The 20605-nt window shown below is 47.0% G+C and overlaps 1 protein-coding gene across 1 annotated transcript in view; it reads right to left on the reverse strand.

The window, feature by feature from the left end:
• Window positions 1-2527: 2527 nt before the first annotated feature.
• Window positions 2528-20605, reverse strand: part of Dock8 (dedicator of cytokinesis 8) — a 194200-nt gene continuing 176122 nt past the window's right edge. The window contains exons 42-48 of the mRNA XM_041661501.1: window positions 20366-20500; window positions 19017-19106; window positions 15230-15466; window positions 11530-11673; window positions 10263-10369; window positions 3898-4068; window positions 2528-3469 (exon numbers count right to left, since the gene is read on the reverse strand). Coding sequence (XP_041517435.1) covers window positions 3409-3469; window positions 3898-4068; window positions 10263-10369; window positions 11530-11673; window positions 15230-15466; window positions 19017-19106; window positions 20366-20500 — 945 coding nt within the window. The 3' untranslated portion in view covers window positions 2528-3408. The remainder of the gene's footprint in view (window positions 3470-3897; window positions 4069-10262; window positions 10370-11529; window positions 11674-15229; window positions 15467-19016; window positions 19107-20365; window positions 20501-20605) is intronic.

Consider the following 20605-nt stretch of genomic DNA (forward strand, 5'->3'; position numbering starts at 1 on the left):
CTGCTTTTAAATCATCTTCCCTGACTAAGAGACAGTTCCTGCCTTTGATAAAGTAAAGAGGCCAATCCTAAACACAGATACAGTTGTAGGACGGTGCAATGTTTTGGGAAGGAAGTTTCCAGAAGCAAGTGTTGCATAGGGCACCATCTATGGTTCGGTCCAGGCAGCACAGATATCATGGAGGGTGGAACTGCCCCCAAACCTCCACCATAGACAGCTGCATGCAGGGGCACAGGGTTCTCTTGGGGGCATGGTGGGCTCCTGTTTCCTCTACTGTATGAAAGGGCTTGGACCTCTGGCTGGCACCTGGATCCTGGGAGCAAACAAGCATGCCTGGGGTGGAAGGTCTCCTCCCCCACACTTCCTTTTACCTTTTCATTCCAAGCTCACATCTAGGTCTGGATCCCCACCTGGGGGGGGGGGGGCTCAAGAACAACATTTTAGGACTGTACCCACTTGCCAAGGTTTTTTTACTTCGATTCCTACATTGATTTCATTTCACGAATCTTCACAACTGAGGCCCTGAAAGCTTTCTTTCTTGATAAAGTGGGGGTGTCTCCCTTTTTAATCTCTGTCCCTCTCTAAACCCCAGGCTGCAGCACTTTTCTGCCCCCCAAATCCCTGTGCGTGCCCTGGAGGCACTTGACTCGATAAACTTTTAAACCTGCTATTGCCCGGGAGACCATGGGTCTTGGTGGATTAGAACCACCGAGATTCTTATCAGTTGCTGAATTCCACGCAATCCTCTTTAGAAACCTTTTGCTTAATATGCTTTAGAGGCATTCTGGGCCCCAACTGCAAAGTGGGTGCCCAGGGCGGGGGAGGGGGGTCGGGGGTGGGGGACGGCTGCAGACAGAGCCCAGCTTTTGACCAGCAATGTTATTTTAATTATTGCAAATCCGTCATGGCTGCCAAGTGCTCACTTTCATTCCTATTATTAACTGGGAACCTTGCCCGCCAGTGGCTTCTTTTCAAGTGGAAGTCTGTGGACTTTGATGCCCTCAGGGGGACGCTTCCAGTCAAGCTGAATACAGGTGGGCCAATGTGGTACTGTATTTCCTCCCCGGGAAAGCGTGGAAGCATGCTGGGAAGGAGGAGGCGCAAGTGGGTCTGGCTGGGTTCTAGGTCAGTTGCACGTACACGCGCTGAGTTCTGTTGATACCTTTGCTTCCTTCTGCCCAGAGGACCTTGTTAGCCTTTGCCAGGCTGTGAAAACTGGCAAGGTAAGTGGGACAGACTAAGCATTTGTTTTCTGGTAAGTCAGGCCTCTGTCCTGCCCGCACCTTTGGCCTCGTTTTGATCAAGGTTGCCAGCACCGGATGCGGTGTGTGGGGGCGGCGTCTAAACTTTCTCCCGGTGTTGGTTTAAAGTAGAGTTACCTTACATTTTGGGTGGTACTTCTGAGTTTCCAAAACTGGTTCTCAGTCACTTGGTTTCTCATCGGATTTCCTCAGGTGGAAGCAGGGTTCCTCTTTCAGTGAGAAATTTCCGAAGCTCAGAGCCCTAAGCAAGTTGGCTAGTTTTGCAGGGCTATGGAGTGGAAAAATAGAAAACCAGGACTTGTGCTCCTTAGTCGGAAGACTTTCAGTGCCCGCGCAGACTCTGCAGTGTCTCACTAATAACCCCAAGAAGCTTGTTGGGCAACAGGACAGTTGTCGGTGTCCTTATCTCTTTGCAGAGAAGAGCTGGTGAGGGACAGAGGTTAGGTAGCTGTTTCTTCCTTTGCATCTTTCAAGGCTGTAACATTTGAAAATCACCCCCTCCCCCCCCCCCCCCCACACACACTCACAGGCTCCTTGCTGCCACTGTGTTCCCAAGAGAGAGAAACAAAGTAGAGGTGACAAACATTCAGCTGTTAGGCTAATGTCACAAACATCTTCCTTCAGGGTCGGAGTGATTGCTTTTACACAGGACTGGAGTTGAGTTCCCAGTGCCCACATGGTAGCTAGTTTTAATCCAAGTCAGGTATATACAAGTATTGAGTTACAGCCTGAGGTGGTGCAGTGACAGCTGCCCCCTGAAGGAGAGAGAATGGAGCACATCAGAGGGTCCCCCTCAGCTTTCCTCCAGGGCTTGCCCAAAACCAAAGGGCTTCTGTGGCATGTCCGGATTCTCACGGTCAGAGAGCAGGTTATTTGTGCTGTGCCTGGGAATGTTAAAATGTCTCTCTCCTAACTCCATCTGTTTAGATACACATTCAGATCAAAGCCCAAGCAAGGTCTTTGTTTATGCTACTGTTTAAAGGCAGCAAGCCTTATTTAATTTTTAATGTCTTCCTTAAGACTATGAGTCGATGCATGCCCAGTGGTTTGTGCAAACATTTCGAGACTGAGGACTGAGAGAACTCTGTTCTGACCAGAGGGGAGAGATGCCACTCCGGACGCCACTGCTTGACCAAGGCCACACGACATGGTCTCTGCAGCTCTGCAGCACCCTGAGTTGTCAAAGTAACAAAGAGCAGCTGCACAGGGAAGCATTTTGCTTGTCATTCTTATTCCATCTTTAGTATTAGTCAAGGTCATGAGTTGTAGGAAAAATATATAATTTAATTCTCAAATAATAACTTTCTCTGTTTTTTCTAAAATACATCGTCAAAAGAGTCCAAAGCTAATATATTTTGTAGCAGACAGAGAACACGATGTTCTGGAACGAAGGCAGAGCTATTACCCTTTTATAAAAATCCATGTCGTCCCAGAGAAAAGGAAAAGGAGTGAGCGAGAGCAAGCATACAGGAAATCAGCAAAATGCTATGGGAGAATTGTTCCCGCCTTGGAGAATTTGCCATCAGTGAGGTGCGGCTGGGCAACCTGTACTGTCTGTCTCCCACAATTGTCCCCTGGGTAAAAGTGGGCTCACGCAGCTTAACAGAAACAACACAGAAATAACGAGACAACGCTCAGTCCGGCAATGCAGGTATTCCAGATTCCCAGCCATCACGAGAGAGAGGCTTCCAAGGCATCTTCCCATAGGCATACTGGAAAACGGCTCACTCTACTGGAGTTTCTCTTTCCTTCCCACCAAGCAGATGAGTGAACTCACTTGGAATAGGCCACAGGACAGTTTTCAGCTCTTCCGTCCACAATCTGAGTTTAGCTTAGAGATTCAAATATAGGTCAGAAGTCACTTCATAGGTGGACAGTGATGGGCCACTCAGCAGAGACATCTTAGGCTTTGCTTGTACAGCATTGTGAAAAAACACTTTAATAAATATGGTTATGCCCGCTTTTCCCACCCCACCCCAGCTTCCGGAATACACTTGGGCATCGTTCCATGATCACGGACCCCGAAGCTTCCAGGGCACTGGTTGGGCAGGGACTGTGTAGTCAGTCTCCGGTGACTGCTGTCTCCGTACCAGCGAGTCCTTTTGGGTAGTAAGGCCTCAGTCACTACAGGTAAAGGTGGCTTTTCTCAGCTGCCCTGTGACAACTGGGTTTCACATTTCCTGAAGCTAGATCTGTGGAAGGAGTCCCTGAAGGAAGGAGAGAGAAAGATCACAAAAGGATTAATTGGCCTTTTAATTGGGGTGAGGGAATTATGATCCAGAAAGATATTAGTGCTGGGAAACTTAGTAAATAAAAAGAGGAACTGAGACCCATTTACACTGTACACTCTCATACACACAAACACACACGGACACAAACACACATACACACATGCATGCACATCAGCTACACTGTGTAGTCTTGGGAATACCCTGGCACAAGGCCAATAACAAGGGGCTGGGAGAGGTGAGGGGAAGGTTGGTTGGCTGGAGGCCTGCCTCCAAGGCCCCTAGTCCGCTGTTGGTGTGTGTGTGGGGTGCCTCTGCTTTCTGCCAGGAGCAGGTGAGCAAGCTGGATTTGTGGCACCCCAGTGACCTCCGATGCCCAAGAAGAGGCCTCTCTGGACCCTGCTTACCTCTTTTGACTGTCAATTCTGAATATGGGCTTGTAGAGCTCTGGGATTTTCCGCTCGATCATGGGCCTGAGACTGTCCCTCAGCTTGTTATAGTTCTTCTTGAGCTCCTGCTGGTACTCCCGCTGCTCCGCCGTGATAAGCCGCCTGTTCTTCTCTACAGCCTCACCGCATCTGAGGTGGAAAGAGGAGGTTGTATGTCCTTATTGTCTGTATTGAGTGACTTGGAGGACAGCAGCAGCATGGCAGCTTCTTGAATACCTCTGCTATTATCTGCGTCCAGAATGTTTCCTCAGGGCCTGGTTATCAGCTGACAGGCTCTGGGGATGTGACTGGATCATGGGGCTTTGGAGCTCATCCGTGGACGAGTCCATCTATAGGGTCATTCTCTGATGGGCAAGTGGGAGAAATAGGAGGCAGCATCTCAACAAAGAAAGTGGGTCCTTGAAGGAATGACCTTGGGGGTACGTCTTGTCTGTAGCCTTTCTTTGTTTCCTGGCTACCCTGAAAAGAACAGCCTCCTCCAAATCATGCCCTGCCCCCATGATGATCTGCCTTTTTGTAGGCCAAAGTAATGGATCCAGTTGTCCACCGACTGAAGCTCCAAAAACTGTGGACTAAGTAAATCTATTTCTGGCAAGTGCTTTGTGTCACCGTGATGTAAAGTTGACAACCACAACCTCTGATATGCTTGTGTGTGTGAGTGTATGTGTATGGTGTATGTAAACACGTGTGATGTGTGCATGTCTGTGCTAACACTCAGAGATCAAAGGAGGACATTGGGTAGTCTCCTCCATCACTATCTGCCTTATCCCTTTGAAGCAAGGACTCTTCTGGAACCTGGGGCTGATGAGTTTTGCCTTGGCAGCACAGTAAACCATAAAGACAGCAATCCTTCAGTCTCTCCTCATTCTTTGATTGCTGTGGTTACAGGAAGGTGTGGTGCTTCTTACATGGGTGCTGGGATCCGAACTCAGGTCCTTACGTTTGGGCAGGAAGTGCTCTTACGCACTGAGCCATCAATGAAGCCCCACTAAGAGTGTTTTCAGACCTTGTGGCCTGGCCCATCAGTTCCCCATAGAGCTTTCCAAAAACAGACTGTGGCCAAACTTGGCGACATACCCCTTTAATCCTAGTATTTGGGAGGCAAAGGCAGGTGGGTCTTTGTGAGTTCAAGGCTAGCCTGGTCTACAAAGAGAATTCAGGACAGCCAAGGCTGTTACACAGAGAAACTCTGTCTCAAAAACAAACAAACAAACAAACAGCCCCAAAACCAAAAGAACAAAACAGAAGGCAGACTGTCAGGTCCTGCTTCAGGTTTGAGAGTCAGCACTGCTGGGTTCTGCCAGGCATTCAGCCTAGAGTCTTGAAGAAAGCCAACTTACTTGAACAGAGGAGCTTAGAGAAACACTGCGCAGAGAGTGGACTATAAGGTCTTCAACGTGAAAGTTGACTTGGGAAACTGAAATCTGAGGCTGTATCACTCACAAACTGCCTCTCCACGGCCTTACATGACTAGTAATAATAATAATAACAAACTAGTTCTGTTTATTTACACCCTGAAGCGCCAGAAACCTACACAAAGTGTACTAGATGCACACTTTCTTGGGGCGCAGGGCCACCCTCACGAGGAGCAATTCCTGCCTAAAATGAGCTCACGAGAGAAACTATAAGCCAAAACTTATAGCTGTGTAAGAATGAGAGACAAGCCATAAGCCAGGTGTGGCGCACACCTTTAATCCTAGCACTTGGGAGGCAGAGGCAGGTGGATTCTCCATGAGCTGGAAGGGCAGCCTGGTCTATACACAGTGAGATGCTGTCTAAAAAAGGAAAAGGGATTAGCGATAACACAACAAAGTAAAATAAAACAAGAAAAAGTAAGAGTAGCTAGAAAACCCAGTGTCAAAACAACTCAAACAGCAACAAAAAGTAGGAAAATGAAAAGACAAAAAGCCCTAGAAAAGAATGAAATAGAATTTCTAAAAATGAAGTCACAGAGATAGTAAACCCTTAGGAACCAGGTTAAGCTAGACACTACTGGAGAACTAATGGCAAAGGCTGACAATTTCCCAGAGCTGAAAACAGGGCCGATTCCCTTACTGAACAGATTCTAGCACACTCCACGGTGGTGGAACACTGCAGCATTAAATCAACAAACAAAAAACCTACCTCAAAAAAAAAAAAAAAACCCAAAACCCACCTCAACCCATGGCTACCTGACTTTTGGGACCAGATGACTTCAGCATAACTGTTCTAATTCAGTCTCAGCCCCAGCAATCCTTCCACCCAGAACTCTAGTCCTCTAGTCACAGAGCATGGGGACAAAGAGCGTGTCCAAGGGACAGGATGGGGTGGAGCCAGAAAAGCAGAGAATCTGCACCAAATTTAGTGTTCTTGTTAGTCATTGCAGGTATAATGAGGAAGAACAAAGAGATCCGTGTGTGCACGCAGACATGAGTGCAAGGGCCCAAAGAGGCCAGAGGTGCCAGATCCCCTTCGGACTGGAGTTGCAGGCAGCTGTGAGCCACTTCACGACAGTGCTAGGATCAGACTCAGGTTCCTTGAGAAAGATCAGTTCCCTCACTCAGCTGCTGAACCATCTTTCCAGCCCCCTAAATCACTTAGTATTTATAATTTTTTAAAATTTATTTTTATTTTATGTGTGTGAGTGTTTTGCCTTCATGGGCCCATGGAGGTCAGAAGAGGTCATCAGATCCCCTGGGACTGGATTTAACGATGGTGGCAAGCCACACACAGGTGCTGGGAACGGAACTCAGGTCTTCTGCAAAGGCAACAGTGCTTTTGAGCCACCTCTCCAGTCCTGATGTTTATCATCGTTAGTTTGTGTCTGTAGGTGTGATGTGTATGCAACCTGCAGTGTGTGCAGTGCATGTGTAGAAGCCAGAAGAAGACATCAGGATTATTCTGGAGACAGGGTCTCTTACTGGACGTGGGACTAGGCTGCTGACCAGCAAACCACAGCTATCCTTCTGTCTCTGCCCCACTCCCATGCTGGGGTCACAGGTGCATGCACAGCGACATCTGGCTTTTTATGTGGGCACTGGGGATTTGAACTCAGGTCCTCATGCTTGCACAGCATGCGCTCTTACCCATGAGCTATCTCCCCAGCCCCAAGTCTTTGCAGAAATGAGAACAATCAGAGAAAAGAGAGAAAATAATGAAAATATTGCAGTGTTTATGATGCTCTAGCAGGTTGGGGAGGAGAGGAGACAAGTGTGGCATTTGTCTGTCTGAGTTTTTGAAACCTGCAGGCATTTCCTCTTAGGAAAGGGCAGAGAGAAGACTTTTTGCTCACTTGGCAGACATCTGAAGAGTGCCAGGAGTCTGGGAGTGCTGACTGCTGCATGCCAGGCTGCCAGCTGGGTCTGGTCAGCTACAGCTGAGTCAGAAGCCACTGCCCAAGGGCAGGAGAAGCAACTACAGATTCGGGCAGGGCCATGTCCACAGAGCTGTCTTCACAGGAAGGGTGGCTTGGGGTCACCGAGGAGTTCTGGGTTACCGACCAGCCTCCTGGGAAGCCGAGATGATAGAGCTCACAGACACACAGGCCCAAGAGGGGCCACACGTGACTTCCAGCGGTGTCACCTCTGCCACCTGGATACAGAGAACACACCTGTGCAAAGCACTTGATGCTGCTGTCCTGTTCTCAGATAGCAGTGACTTCCTCATTGGACTTGGAAGGGTGAGCAACTTGGGGGAGAGACGCTTCATCCACTGCTTGTGCTGAGGGCAATTTACCTGATTGACGTGTGATAAGCTATGGCTCCTGACAGCGTGGAATAACTAGTGGGAAAGTTAACCGTAGTTATGTCACAAGGGCAGTAGTGGCCGGCGGGGCTTTCTTCTCTATGGCCTTCCTGCTTGGGGTGTGACCTCTCCACACCTGCAGTCTGAAAAGTGTGTCGGGCCGGCGAGGTGGTGAGCTGGCACTGACAGCTGGCCCCGAATGGCTCTTGGCTCACACTTGTCTTTTTAAAGAAGAAGGCAAAGGAATTGAATGATGACCGGGTGGTGGCGGTGCCTGCCTTTGATCCCAGCACTGGGGAGGCAGAGGCAGGTGGATCTCTGTGAGTTCAAGGCCAGCCTGGTCCACACAGTGAGTTTTAAAGGATGTTGACTTTGAATAACTCTGTTCAAAGATCCTCCTAGGGAAACAGATGATCACCTGCCCTGCCCTCTGACTGCAGTTTCCAGAGGCCTGAAGTTAATCTGGAGCATACGCCTGGTAGGGATCAGCTAGGGCACTTCATCTATGTGGGTTCTTAGGGAGGACCCACCAATGGCATTGAGCGATCCAGCAGAGGGCATTGATGTGAACCCTAAAAGTGCCTCTTCTCTCAACCAACGTCCTTTTCTGTTTAAATTTCGCCCAGAGCCATTGTGCTTCTGTCTTTCTGGTCACGGCCTGCTCTCAAGCACAGGCTGCCCCAGCTGGACTCCCATGAGGCAGTGGGGCTGGCATTCCTGACAGTCTTACAGCCATGTCATCCTTCTAATAGTCAGGGCTCCCTCTCACTACCATCTTCTTCCTTCCACCTGAACATTTGGGACAGATAGTAGGTGATAGTTTCCCATAAAGCCCACCCCGGCCCACAATGGACCTGCCCTTTCTGATCTCCAGATCCCTGTATCTGGAGCATTTTTAGAGTTCTCAGTACATACTGCACTGTATTGTTGCTTAGCAATACAATGGTACATCCCATCATCAGGGGCAGGGGAAGGCCCAGACCGAATACCCAGAGCAGAGCAGACAACACATGTTATACATTCATAGCCCATGAGGTTCAACAAGGCCTGCCCACTGCCAACTCTGGAGGCCATCAACTGCAATGAATTTCAAGTGAAAAGACGTGGTGAAAAAGTCCTTCTAAATAATGATCCAAATATTTTTTTCTAGCCCTTTGCTACAAAAATATCTAGTAATTAGCCAGGCATGATGGCATGCACCTTTAATTTCAGCATTCTAGAGCCAGAGGTAGGAGGATCTCTGTAAGTCTGAGGATAGCTGTTCAGCATAGGGAGTTCCAGGCCAGTCAAGGGTACATAGTAAGACGCTGTCTCAAGGAAGGAAGGAAGAAAAGAAGGAAAGAAGGGAGGGAGAGAGAGAGAAAGAGAGAGAAGGGGAAGGGAGGAAAGGATAAAGGGAAGAAGAAAGGACCACAAAACAAAAACAAATAAACTACTATGAGTAAAGAACATGTACCTTGTATACAATGACAGAATTGCTATCAAAAGGGAAACACAACATTAATAGATGCGACCTATCATATACACCTATTTCCAAGCACCCGTGCTTCATTGCGGGACACAGCGTATGATAAAGGCAGCATCTCCATTTCACCCAACAGCAGCATCCTACTGAGTTTTCAGTAAATTCAGCAAACTAACTTTCAGGTTCCCGTTCTCCCCACCGGCCCTGCAAGGCTATTCCTGTATTTAGATGGGGCACCAAGGTTCTGGATGGGAACGTGACTGGCACATACGTTCTTCTCCTGTAAGTGAAGCGGCATCATACCCGTCCCCAGCCTTCTGTTAGGGCCGCTGGAGACCAGAGGTACCTATCTGTTTTGCAGGGGTCACATGGCCCTGCCCAAAGAGTCATTTTCTGTCTAGGCTGAACCAGCTGCCCTTGAAGCGAGCTGCACACAAGTCAGTAGCTCATGCGAGGCTGGCTTCACATGGGGACATGCCTTCTTTGCGAAAGCCTTCCCTTTGTCTACCCAACTGAGGCAAGTAAGCCACTGTACAATGTGCAGAACCACATTACTAATGTGGTTAATAATACTATTCTATGCAAATAACAACACTAGTCATGCCAACGGTCTTGACTTAATTGGGTCAGCCACTACCAGCACGGAGAAAATAGGAATGGCCGAGATCCAGAAGACCTGCCACCACTCAGCTCTGCTGCCAACTGGCTCATGTGTGGCCATTAATAAATTCACCTCCCATCTCCAAACCTCCCATGCCTCATGTGCAAAGAGAAGAAGATACCTGTCTTACGTCATGACTGCGGGCTCAGTGCAACAGCAGGGGCAAAGCATCCCACACATGGAGTGTTAGCTTCTCAGTGGTCAAACAGCACTGTTGCTCTACTGCCCTGGTCCTTAAGCGTATGAGTGAGTGTGTGTGTGTGTGTGTGTGTGTGTGTGTGTGTACATCATAAGCATCTGGCAGGGTTCTTAAACCAGAGCCTATGATCCATGGTGGTATCTGGAATACTTTTTTATTTGCTTTTGTAGCGGTGGGGATGGCATCCATGGCCTCATGCATGTTGGGCAAACACTCCATTGCTGAGTAGTGGTCCCATGTTGCCAGGCCCCAGCTGCTACCACCCCCCTTCTTACCTCATTATGAACTCCTTGAAGCATAACCTCAGCTTGTTGTGATGGCGATAGAGCTTTGGGTCAGCGGGAATTTCAGCCAAGAACACTTGGGCTACCTCCAGCGGTCCCTGATGGAGAAAGAGAAACACAATACAGATATTGGAATGAAAATTAAATTGCTTGGGAGAGAGAGAATGTTGGGAGGGCTCCTTAGTTCGGGCATTTAATTTTGTAGCTTGTTTCATGAAAACAAAAGGCCTAGGGAAGTCTTGAATTTCTCAGGAAATTGGTTCCCGAGGAGGATTAAGAGTTTTAGGAGAATACTGACTAGTATTAAGTACATCTTCTCAATCAAATACTAACCCTACAGCCTTCCCTTCATACCACAAGGTAATGCAACTCCAGGAAAGGCTACTGTGAGGGGTTCCTCTAACACAAGAACTATCTCTATCTGTTCAGTCACATTTGCTTCTCTGGTAGCCCTGGTGGAAGAAACCATTTTGTGTAAGCCCTGGTTTGAGTCAGAGAAATGCACAGGTCATCTTGTGGCCTATGGTTGAGAGAGGAAACTGCTTCTGTTTTCTTCATAGGACTGGGACTCCCAAAAGCAGAAGTGTCCTAATGGTTTTATAGTATTGGACACACACTAGTCTTTCTGCTGTCTGGTGCCTCTGTTACCCATATTTTGAGTAGACTTAGACCTTCTGCAGGGGAAGCTGGAGGAGATGCTGGCTGGGAAGGACAAAGGTTGGTGAATTTTTGAGCGTGCTGGTGTGGAGAACCAACATCAAGGCCATAGACAGAAGGTGCTAACTAGACTTGTGTGTCTCGCCATCTGAGACAGGCTGAGTTCGATGCTTACCTCATGTGTAATGGTTCTCACAGGAATAAGAAACATCACCTTTTTAGTTGGCCTGAGAATCGAGTCCCAGGTCAATCCTTGCTATGCAGGGTATACTTGGTAGCTAACCAAGGAGAGAAATGGGATGGGCCTTTTCTTCTCTATATATACCTTCTTCGATTAGTGCCAAGCTCTGTCCAGAGCTCTACCTATGCTGGACATGAGTCAGCTCTCTTTAACAGGACTCCAGTTCTGGGTCACATTGCCAGATCTGGTCCCAAAGTGTAGACTCTGAGAAAATGGCATTTCTTGAACACAGTCCACTCCTTTCTAGAATTTCTTTGGGAAGACTGCATGTGGACTGATTCATCAAGTCTTAAGAAGGGTGTAGACCTCATGAGCAAAGAGTAAGCCCTGGCCGAGATGCTGTTAGTGGACCCTCTTTACCTGATTCACAGTGGCTCCTACAGAGCCCTGCAGAACCATCTGCAGCATCTTGGCATCAGGGGGCTCCTGGTGTGTGGCCACAGCTAACTGCAGGGTCTTCTTCTTCATATCTTCGATGGCAACTTCAATAGGAGTCAAAACAAACTAAACAGAAGACAACGGGATAATAAGGTCATGGTCTTTCTCACAGTGCCCGGCAAACCTGGAATGCTGACAGGGAGGCTATCTGGCTTTGAAGAAGCAGCTAAGGAAAGACTTCCAGGGGACTTTGGAGTAATCTGAACAGGCCACATAGAGAGATGGACCTGACATTTCTTGAGTACCTACATGTTTAGTATTGTAAGTGTGTTTCTGTTTTAAACACCCTCCTGTCCTTCCCACTCTATAGTCAAGGGTGAATTTATAAGATCAAGTAAGTAACACAAAATGTATTAAGTGTTAAGGTACAAATTTGATCATAATTGGTCCTCTATTCAAGGCCCAAGCTCTTTCTATACGGTTAGGTTTCTTTTTCTATTATTGAACAAGTTACTCGAGTTACAAGGCAGAAAGCACAGCAGCCAAGATCTCCTCTCCATCATCACATAAGTTTTTGGCATCATTTGTGCCCTTTCCAGCTCACCCTGGTGCAGAGGATTCTCTTCAGGACCGAGCTAATTGTTAAGTTCTGCTGATTTGGCGTAGGGGCTTTCCTGAACATGATGGGTCAAATCCTGTCTCCCCCAAGCCCACATGCTAAAGTCCTAACCTCCAGGAGCTCAGAAGGTGACCCTATATGTAGGTAGTAAAGTTAGCTAATTAATGTGGACCTAATTCATATAATTGGTGTCCTTAGGAGATGAGGAATGAGGACACAAGTGTGTCTATAGGACAAGTGATGTAAACTGACACTAGGGGACGGGGTCCTTCAAGTCCAGGGGGCAGGCCTGGGGTAGATTCCAACCAGCCAACCCCCTGAATTTGAACTTTCATGCCTCTAGAACTGTCGAGACAATACACTTCTGTTGTTTAAGCCATTCAGTTCGGGACAGTTTGTTACACAGCCCAAGCAATGGAAACCACAGAGTAGTTCTAGAGAACTGCATATGGCTATCAGGACACTTGTACAGACAATGTATCTCTGTATTGCGCCTAGAATATCTTACTGTTCTAAAGTCTAAAGCAATAAGAACCACACTAGATGCCTCCGAAACCTCCTTCCTATCGACAATCTCCAGGGCAGGCTCCTCTACCCTCTGGGAATGTACCTCCCTGAGGAAGCTGCATCCCTCAATGGTGGTCTAGATGACTGCTCTCCAGCCAGGTCAGCCCATGAGCGGATGACTGCAAGTCCTCTACTTGCTCTCGGACTTGATTAGGCCTGTTACACTTGTTATTTTAATGAAGAACATATAAACTGATGAACTAAGGGTGTGGAAAGAAAGAACTGTTTCTATGAAGATCAAGCGGAATGCCTGGTTGGGTAAGATGTCATGAAAGTAAGTTGCAATAAAAATTCCTGTCGTATTAGGTATGCACGAGACAGCTGTAAGAGGCTTTGGGCTAGGCTCATCAAGATCCAGAAGTCATCTGCTTACACATCAGTTAACAAGGATTTGTAAGGCTTCATTCTGCATCACGGAAAGCAAGCAAGCTGAAAACTGGGTGTGGTTTATACAAGAAAGACAATGCTATCTGTTGTGACCAGTAAAGCCACGAATTGGAGGAGGCTGCAGTTGGTATAAAGAGTTGGTATGCGAATCAGCATGTAGGGATTTAAAGGAAAAAAGGGAATGATTGTGATGGACTCTATTAAAATGGGTTGAAGTCTTCCAAAATACCATAAGGCCTTTCTTGCCAACATTTTTATTAAGAAATTGGAGTCAAATACTTGGTACACAGGATGAATCTGGAGCCAGAAGCCAGGTTGATATAACTGCCTCATCTGAGCACCAGCTCAGGGGGACTGCTGATCTGTGGTTCCCTCTCAATTTAGACTACAAGAATGCCTGAAACAACACACACACTCACACTTGAAATGGAAGGCTGGGGTGTAGTATATAGTATTCACCTAGCAAGCCCAAGGCCTTGAATTTAGTACCTAACACTAGAGGAAAACACTGCACAAACTATTTAAGATTTAGATACAGCCAGTCCTCTCTCCATGGAAAGTTGGTTCTGGGAACCACTCTCTCCAACCACACTGAAATCATCTGAGGATGCTCAGGGTTTTGAACATGAAGTATACCCATAGCATCACGTGCTGAGGGCCTAGCTTCCAACAGAATCCTCCTACATAGCCTGTGAGCGAATCTCTCGAATTGATGACAGGAGGCATGACATAGGTCTAGAGGCTGGGTATGATTGGGTGGCATAGGTCTAGAGGCTGGGTATGATTGGGTGACATAGGTCTAGAGAATGGGCTTGGCTGGGTGACATAGGTCTATGGCAGCATACCCTTGGAGCTGTTATTTTTCCTTGACCCCTTTCTGTAAGCCTCACTGTCTGCTTCCTGGTCACTATGATGTGTGCTGAACGGCTCTGCCATGCCTTCTTCACCATGGTGTAGGAGACTTCAAAAACTGTGAGCTACAGTAAATCTTCCCCTAAAATCTTCAGGCCTTTGGTCACAGCAGTGAGAAACACTACACAGTGGAGTAGCAAATCCTTCACAGCCAATGGGCTGCAAAGACCGTGAAGATATTTGCTTAACCATATTCTTTAAGGCGAAAATGACAAGGATAAAGTACTCTTAATAGATATAAACTTTCCCTTAAAAATGTTAATTCATGGTTAGTTAACTCCATGCACACAAAACCTGAGAATATAAAGGGCCAAATGTTTATAGTAAGTTTACATGTTTATAAATAAAGTGGAAAGAAATGACACTGTAATTAAGTAAGTAACCATGCTATAGAAAGTTATGCTACATTTTATATAAATATAAAATATACATATATAAACATACCATATAAATGACTAATATTAATGCATAATATAAATATATGATATACTATAAACACATATTTGAGTTTATATACTTATATATAACATTATAAATATTTTATATGTGATATATAAAATAACTTAAATACATAAGATATTTAAATATATAATATATATTTTGTGTGTATATATTATATAAAATATAAAATGATGCTATATTAAAGAGCTAACTAATTGGAAGTGCTGTCTTGAAAGGTGTAACTAGCTGAATGGGATTCCCTGGCCCCATAAGAGTGAGGGAATAGCTTTCAAGGGCATCTTAGCACATGCTAGATAAATGCCCAGCCCTTGCTTTATTCAGAAGATCTTGCTACATACTTTAAGTTGCTTTAGACTTGCTCTGCAACCCAGAATGCTATCTAGCTCAAGTCATTCCTGCCTCAGCCTCTGGAGTGCTGGAATTATAAACATGCACTCCCAGATTTGGCTCTGCACGTGCTGGGTCTCACTAGTAGTCAAGGTGGGCTGGGAACTTGTTATGCAGATAAGGCTGACCTTGAACTCACAGCCTTCCTGTCTGCCTCGTCTTCTCAGTATTGCAATTCCCAGCCTTTTTCTTCTCTCTCTCTCTCTCTCTCTCTCTCTCTCTCTCTCTCTTTTTCTTTTTTTTCCTCCAAGATTTCTTTCAGTCTCCTGAGGTAGAGCTGGCAGGTGGGTCCCAGAGATCACCCAGGCCCACTCTCCAGAGGTGGCCACTCCCCTCAGGGTGCATTACCTCCTCCTTCTGGATGACTCGGATCCTGGTCTTGATGTAGGGGAAGGCATGCATGGTGGTGAGCACCGTGTTCCTGCGATACTGTTCATGCAGCTCTCCCCGAGGCCGCCCCTCCAGGGTGAATGGGGTGGTGTACATGAACCTGCGAAGGTTGAAATTCTTCTCAAAGTAGGTCACCCTGTCTTTCATCTCATACTCATCAAAATAAGGCTCCACAAAAGTGATCTGTATGTAGGCCTGGAAGAAGAGGTGAGAAGAAGGGAAGAGATGAGCCATTCGGCCAAGGAGATACATGGCACCCTGGAAGGGCATGCTGGGACAGAGCACAACATGCCTTTCCAACCTGGAAAACCACCAGTGCCGAATGCCTCAGGCTAGAATTCAGAAACTGCTCTTTCTCCTTTCCACCCAGGCAAAAAAAGGCCTTTGAGACTGTGGAAGGGAGTGTGCAGTCTTCAGGGAAGAGTGTGGTCTACCCGATGCCATCTCTAGCATGGTAAAGGCTTCCAACTGCTGTTCCAGGGAGGCAGATCTTCATCACTGAGTTTCCGTGATGAGGACCCGCTAATTAGGTAGTGCAAATGCTTACACCGAGAAAATGCATAGTACTGAGTGTTTGCTAGGATGGAGTAGCTGGGATGTTCCAGTGAGCACTGGGGAATACAAAAATGCATGGCTACTCTATAAGCCAAAGCTCCTTATGTAGCTAACACCAGCCAAGAACCCCACTCCCTGTGTATACACCAGTGTCTGTGGGGAGGCTTTCCTTGGGTTGGATACACTCATTGCTGTCTTAAGTCAGAGCAGCTATGACCACCCATGTGCAGGAAGGGTAGGCTGCTGAAGCCCCTTCCCTCCCTATGTCCACTACTACCCTTCTGTTTGCTACTCTCTGCCCCTAAGATGAAGCTGCAAACGGCTGCTGAGAGGTTCTTCTCTGGTGGAGTAGCTGCCCATAAATTGCACAGAGGATTTCCTGGTGATGCACTGATTATAAGTGCCTATGTGCCTCTAAATAACACCAATAAACTCATCGATTCACCAGGGAACAGAACCCCTTCTGTGATTTGTTGCAGTCTTTACTATATGAGGTGAGCAGAAACAGTTCTTTAAAAGCACAAGGAAGAAGTCTGGAAATGAGCAATGAATGCAGGCTGAGACTCCCACCCAGAGGAGAAAAAGGGTGGGTTACTGACCTCATACTGTAAATCATGCTTTAGGATAACGAAACCTGGGTGTGACTCTGGGTTAGCGTTCTCTTTCCAAGCGCACAACCTACCCTGGGAATTTTAAGTGAGGGGAAAGCTCTGACACTGGAAAGGTCACTTGGGCTGTGCGCAGACCACTGTGGGCACACAGCCAGGGCTATCTTCCAAGGACTCCACACATTCCTGTTCAATTCTTATCATAAGGTTTGCTTTCAGGCCTCCATTAGGGAATGCTCTGGCGAATGTAGAAAACCTTGTATTTGGCCAATCTGTCCCTATCAGTATCATCTTTTTGCAATCCTGAAGACAGAACTCAGGGACCCACATGGAGAGGGCAGAGAAACCGGCTTTCCTCCTGACCTTGCACTTGCATATCTATTATACAACTGCAACCAGAACTATGATTCTGTTTTCAGTCCTTGAGCTAAGCATGGTGAATTATCCAACCCAAGGGTGTCATGAGAACTCCTAAACTTTTAGCCAGTTGGAAGTATGGGTGGTGTGAGGCGTACGGGAGTCCCACTTGAGGGTCATGTTTGAAACAAGGACGTCTTGAACTGGCAAAGTCCCGTGCTACATGTGGGCTGTCAGCATCAGAAACGCATATAGCACTATCAGCTCGCGGTGGGATGGGAAACACTTGATGCGGAAGTGAGAAAAATGACGCCCCTTGATCCTTCCTCCAATACCGCGGCAATCCTGCACATGGCTAGAAGGAATGCCCGAAACCTAAAGAATGATGTCATTAACCACTGTCAGCCAGAAGCTGCTGGAGTTTTTTAGACACCCACACAAATTATGTATATGTGTTTGTATATATCACAACTGTGCGCGCATCCTTGTTGGAGGCCTTGCAGCTGGAGCTACAGACTGTTGTGAGCCTCCTGACGTAGGTGCAGGGAACCAACCTTGAGCCCTCTGGAAGAACAGAGAGTGCTCTTAACTGCTGACCTCTCTCTCCGGGCCCCAGAAGTTGGAATTTTAAAACATATTTTAAGTTGAAAGTTTAAACGTTTTATAGCCACAGTGATAGAGAGGAGTGTGGTTGGGTATCAGACCTCATGGTGTTGCAGTGGCTCTGGAGTCATTAGCATCATCTTTGAAAGCTGTTCAACTTTTCCAAGCCTCGATTTTCTTATCTATAAGATAGAAACAACTGATCCTATCCCTAAGGGCTGCTGGAGAATGGCAGAAAATGATTTATATACACAAACAGCTGGTATTTAATAAATAAAAGCTCCTATTATGATTCTTGCTTTTTGAATATGCTTTGTTTTATTTTATTTTATTTTATTTTTTTTTTGTTTTTTGAGACAGAGTTTCTCTGTATAGCACTGGCTGTCTTAGAACTCATTCTATAGACCACGCTGGGCTTGATTTCACAGGGATCTGCTTGCCTCTGCCTCCTAAGTGCAGGATTTAGAAGCATGTGCACCACCACCGACCAGCTGAGTATTTTTTTTTTTCATTTAGAAAAGTGATTTATTTTACATCTTGACTGCGGTCTGAGTATGTTTCTTAATAGATCTGATCGATCAGTAATTGAGCCCTGAAGTGGGAGAAATACTTGTTTGCTAGCTGGTGTGTTGTATGCCCTGCAAATCCTATCACTAGGGAGGTTGAGATGGTAGAATATTGAATTCAAGGTCAACCTGAGCTACATAGTAAGAACCTGTCTCAAAAAATCTAAACAGGTTGCGGAGATGGTTCATTGGGTAAAGTGCTTGCTGTAAGAGCTAAGAACCTGAACCCTAGCATCCAAATAAAAAGCCAGGTGTGCCCCTGCATCGCACACAGGTATTCCCAGTGCGGAGGGGTCAAGGACGACACTGCATCGCGCATGTGTATCCCCTGTGCGGAGGGCCAAGGACGGCCCTGCATCGCGCATGCGTATCCCCAGTGCTGGGGGTCAAGGACGGCACTGCATCGGGCATGTGTATCCCCAGTGCGGAGGGCCAAGGACGGCACTGCATCGCGCATGCGTATCCCCAGTGCTGGGGGTCAAGGACGGCACTGCATCGCGCATGTGTATCCCCTGTGCGGAGGGCCAAGGACGGCCCTGCATCGCGCATGCGTATCCCCAGTGCTGGGGGTCAAGGACGGCACTGCATCGGGCATGTGTATCCCCAGTGCTGAGGGCTAAGGACGGCACTGCATCGCGCATGCGTATCCCCAGTGCTGGGGGTCAAGGACGGCACTGCATCGGGCGTGTGTATCCCCAGTGCGGAGGGCCAAGGACGGCACTGCATGCATCGCACATGTGTATCCCCAGTGTTGGGACTGGGGGAACATGGTAGAGACAGGTAGATCCTGGTGTTTAAAGACCAAACAGGGAACTCCAGGTAGAAAAAAATAAGGTGGTACATGATAGAGAAAGACACTTGATACTAACTTCTAACTTCCACACGTGGGCATGTATGGGAAGTGTACCTGCACACACATGGGTATCATATGGCCCACTCACACACATGTGTGTACACACATCCCAAAACAGAACAGAACATGCTTGCATTTGAAGGACTGGGAGAGTCCTTTCAGGGTAGATTCCAGGAGTTGTTTTTAATATATTTTCTCCATACCTTGTTAGGATCCAACTTGGTTTTATCCACGGGAGTGGAGTCTTTTATCACTTCCACAAACTCGGCCCCAAAACACTGGCCATAAAATCCCTAGGGAAGAGAAGCCAAGGGTATAGAAATTCATTTGGAAAGCATGCAACTCTTTGGAACCAGTACAAGGCAGAATGTGTTGATTATTGATGGTCCCCCTGAGCTAAGAAGCAAACTTAAGCAAACTTCCTGAGACAAAAATAAAAGTAGAAGATGTTCAGCACACTAAGGTGCCTAAGCCTGCCTACAATACGGACGCACCATCTCAAATTCAGCCAATGTCCTCGTATTTCTGGAGGCAGCTGCTTCGGTAGGGCACTATTTCCTTCTTGCATTTTGAACCATGGAAATTTGGAGGTCGCCAGGCTTCCCATAATGTGGCAAGCCCCAGTGTGCAAGGGGACGAGAAACACATTTCTAATTTTAAGCAGGGGACACGATATTAGGGAGTGAAGAGCCCGGGCCAATGGCTAGTTTTCCTTGTCGTGAGGTGAATGACTTTGGGTAACTGCCCAGCCTGACTAGGCCACAGCTTCACCGAGTTGGGTCCTCTCGTCTTACTCGGCAGTACAAGGAACAGTTGGGCAACACAAGTTTGGAAGCTGCACAGTCATGAGAGCCACAGTCGAAGCAATGGCACAGCAGCAGAAGCGTGAATCTTCGGTTAAATGCCAGCTCTTCACAGGATCCTGGTCTCTTGCCTCCCCCCGACAACCCCCCCCCCCCGGTTCTTATTTGTTCCTCTCAATCTCTGCTTCTGTTTGCCTGACTTCTCTCTACGCTGTTTCTTTCTGTTCTGTCCTCTGAGAACCTTCTACTGTTTCTGTTTCATAGCTGCCAGGCTGGAGCTGGGGCTGGCCATAGCCACCTTCCAATTGCTTTATTTCTGAGTGGAAGGTGTCATTTCAGGACACTGAAGGGCAGCCTCACCATTGAGGGTGAAGGGAATGATTTTGGAGTTTGGCCAGATTGCTTCAAAATCAAGATGAAATCCTTCGAGTCAAAAAGCCCCGTGACCAACGCCTGTTGGTACATATTGGTTCTGTGTGGGAGGGGCTGTGAGAAAGCCAGGATGCTGACTGAATTTTATAGTCCCGAAAGTCACTATCCAAGACTTCAATTTTATACTTTGTAAAAGAAACATAGGTTTCACGAGAAAAAAATCTTATGATACAATCTTGCCTACTACCTTCATACTACAAAATGCAATGTAGAAATTTATATAGAGGTCAGCCATGAGCACATTTTTTTTTTTGAAGTCATATCCCACTCTGTTTTGGGGAATGGACAAGGTCAAGTACACAGCACCAGCTTCTCACCTCTAGTCTATGCGAGATCTCAGGAAGCTTTGTAATTGCGGGTTCCTTGTACACGAATTCCTGCTCATCCAAATCCCCAAATTTGGATCCGTAGAAGCCAACTCGGAAGTAAGTTCCAAACATCCTCTTATGGTCCTGTTACAGAAGAAAGGGAAACTCTCTTCAGCTGTCATTACGGATGATCCCTTTGGCTAAAAGGATTGACTATTGGGCAGCAAACATTTTATTCCCACAGCTGAC

Source organism: Microtus oregoni, unplaced genomic scaffold (assembly GCF_018167655.1).
Source record: "Microtus oregoni isolate MIOR12 unplaced genomic scaffold, Mior012 000012F_ref0000307, whole genome shotgun sequence".
NCBI classification, from domain to species: Eukaryota; Metazoa; Chordata; class Mammalia; order Rodentia; family Cricetidae; genus Microtus; species Microtus oregoni.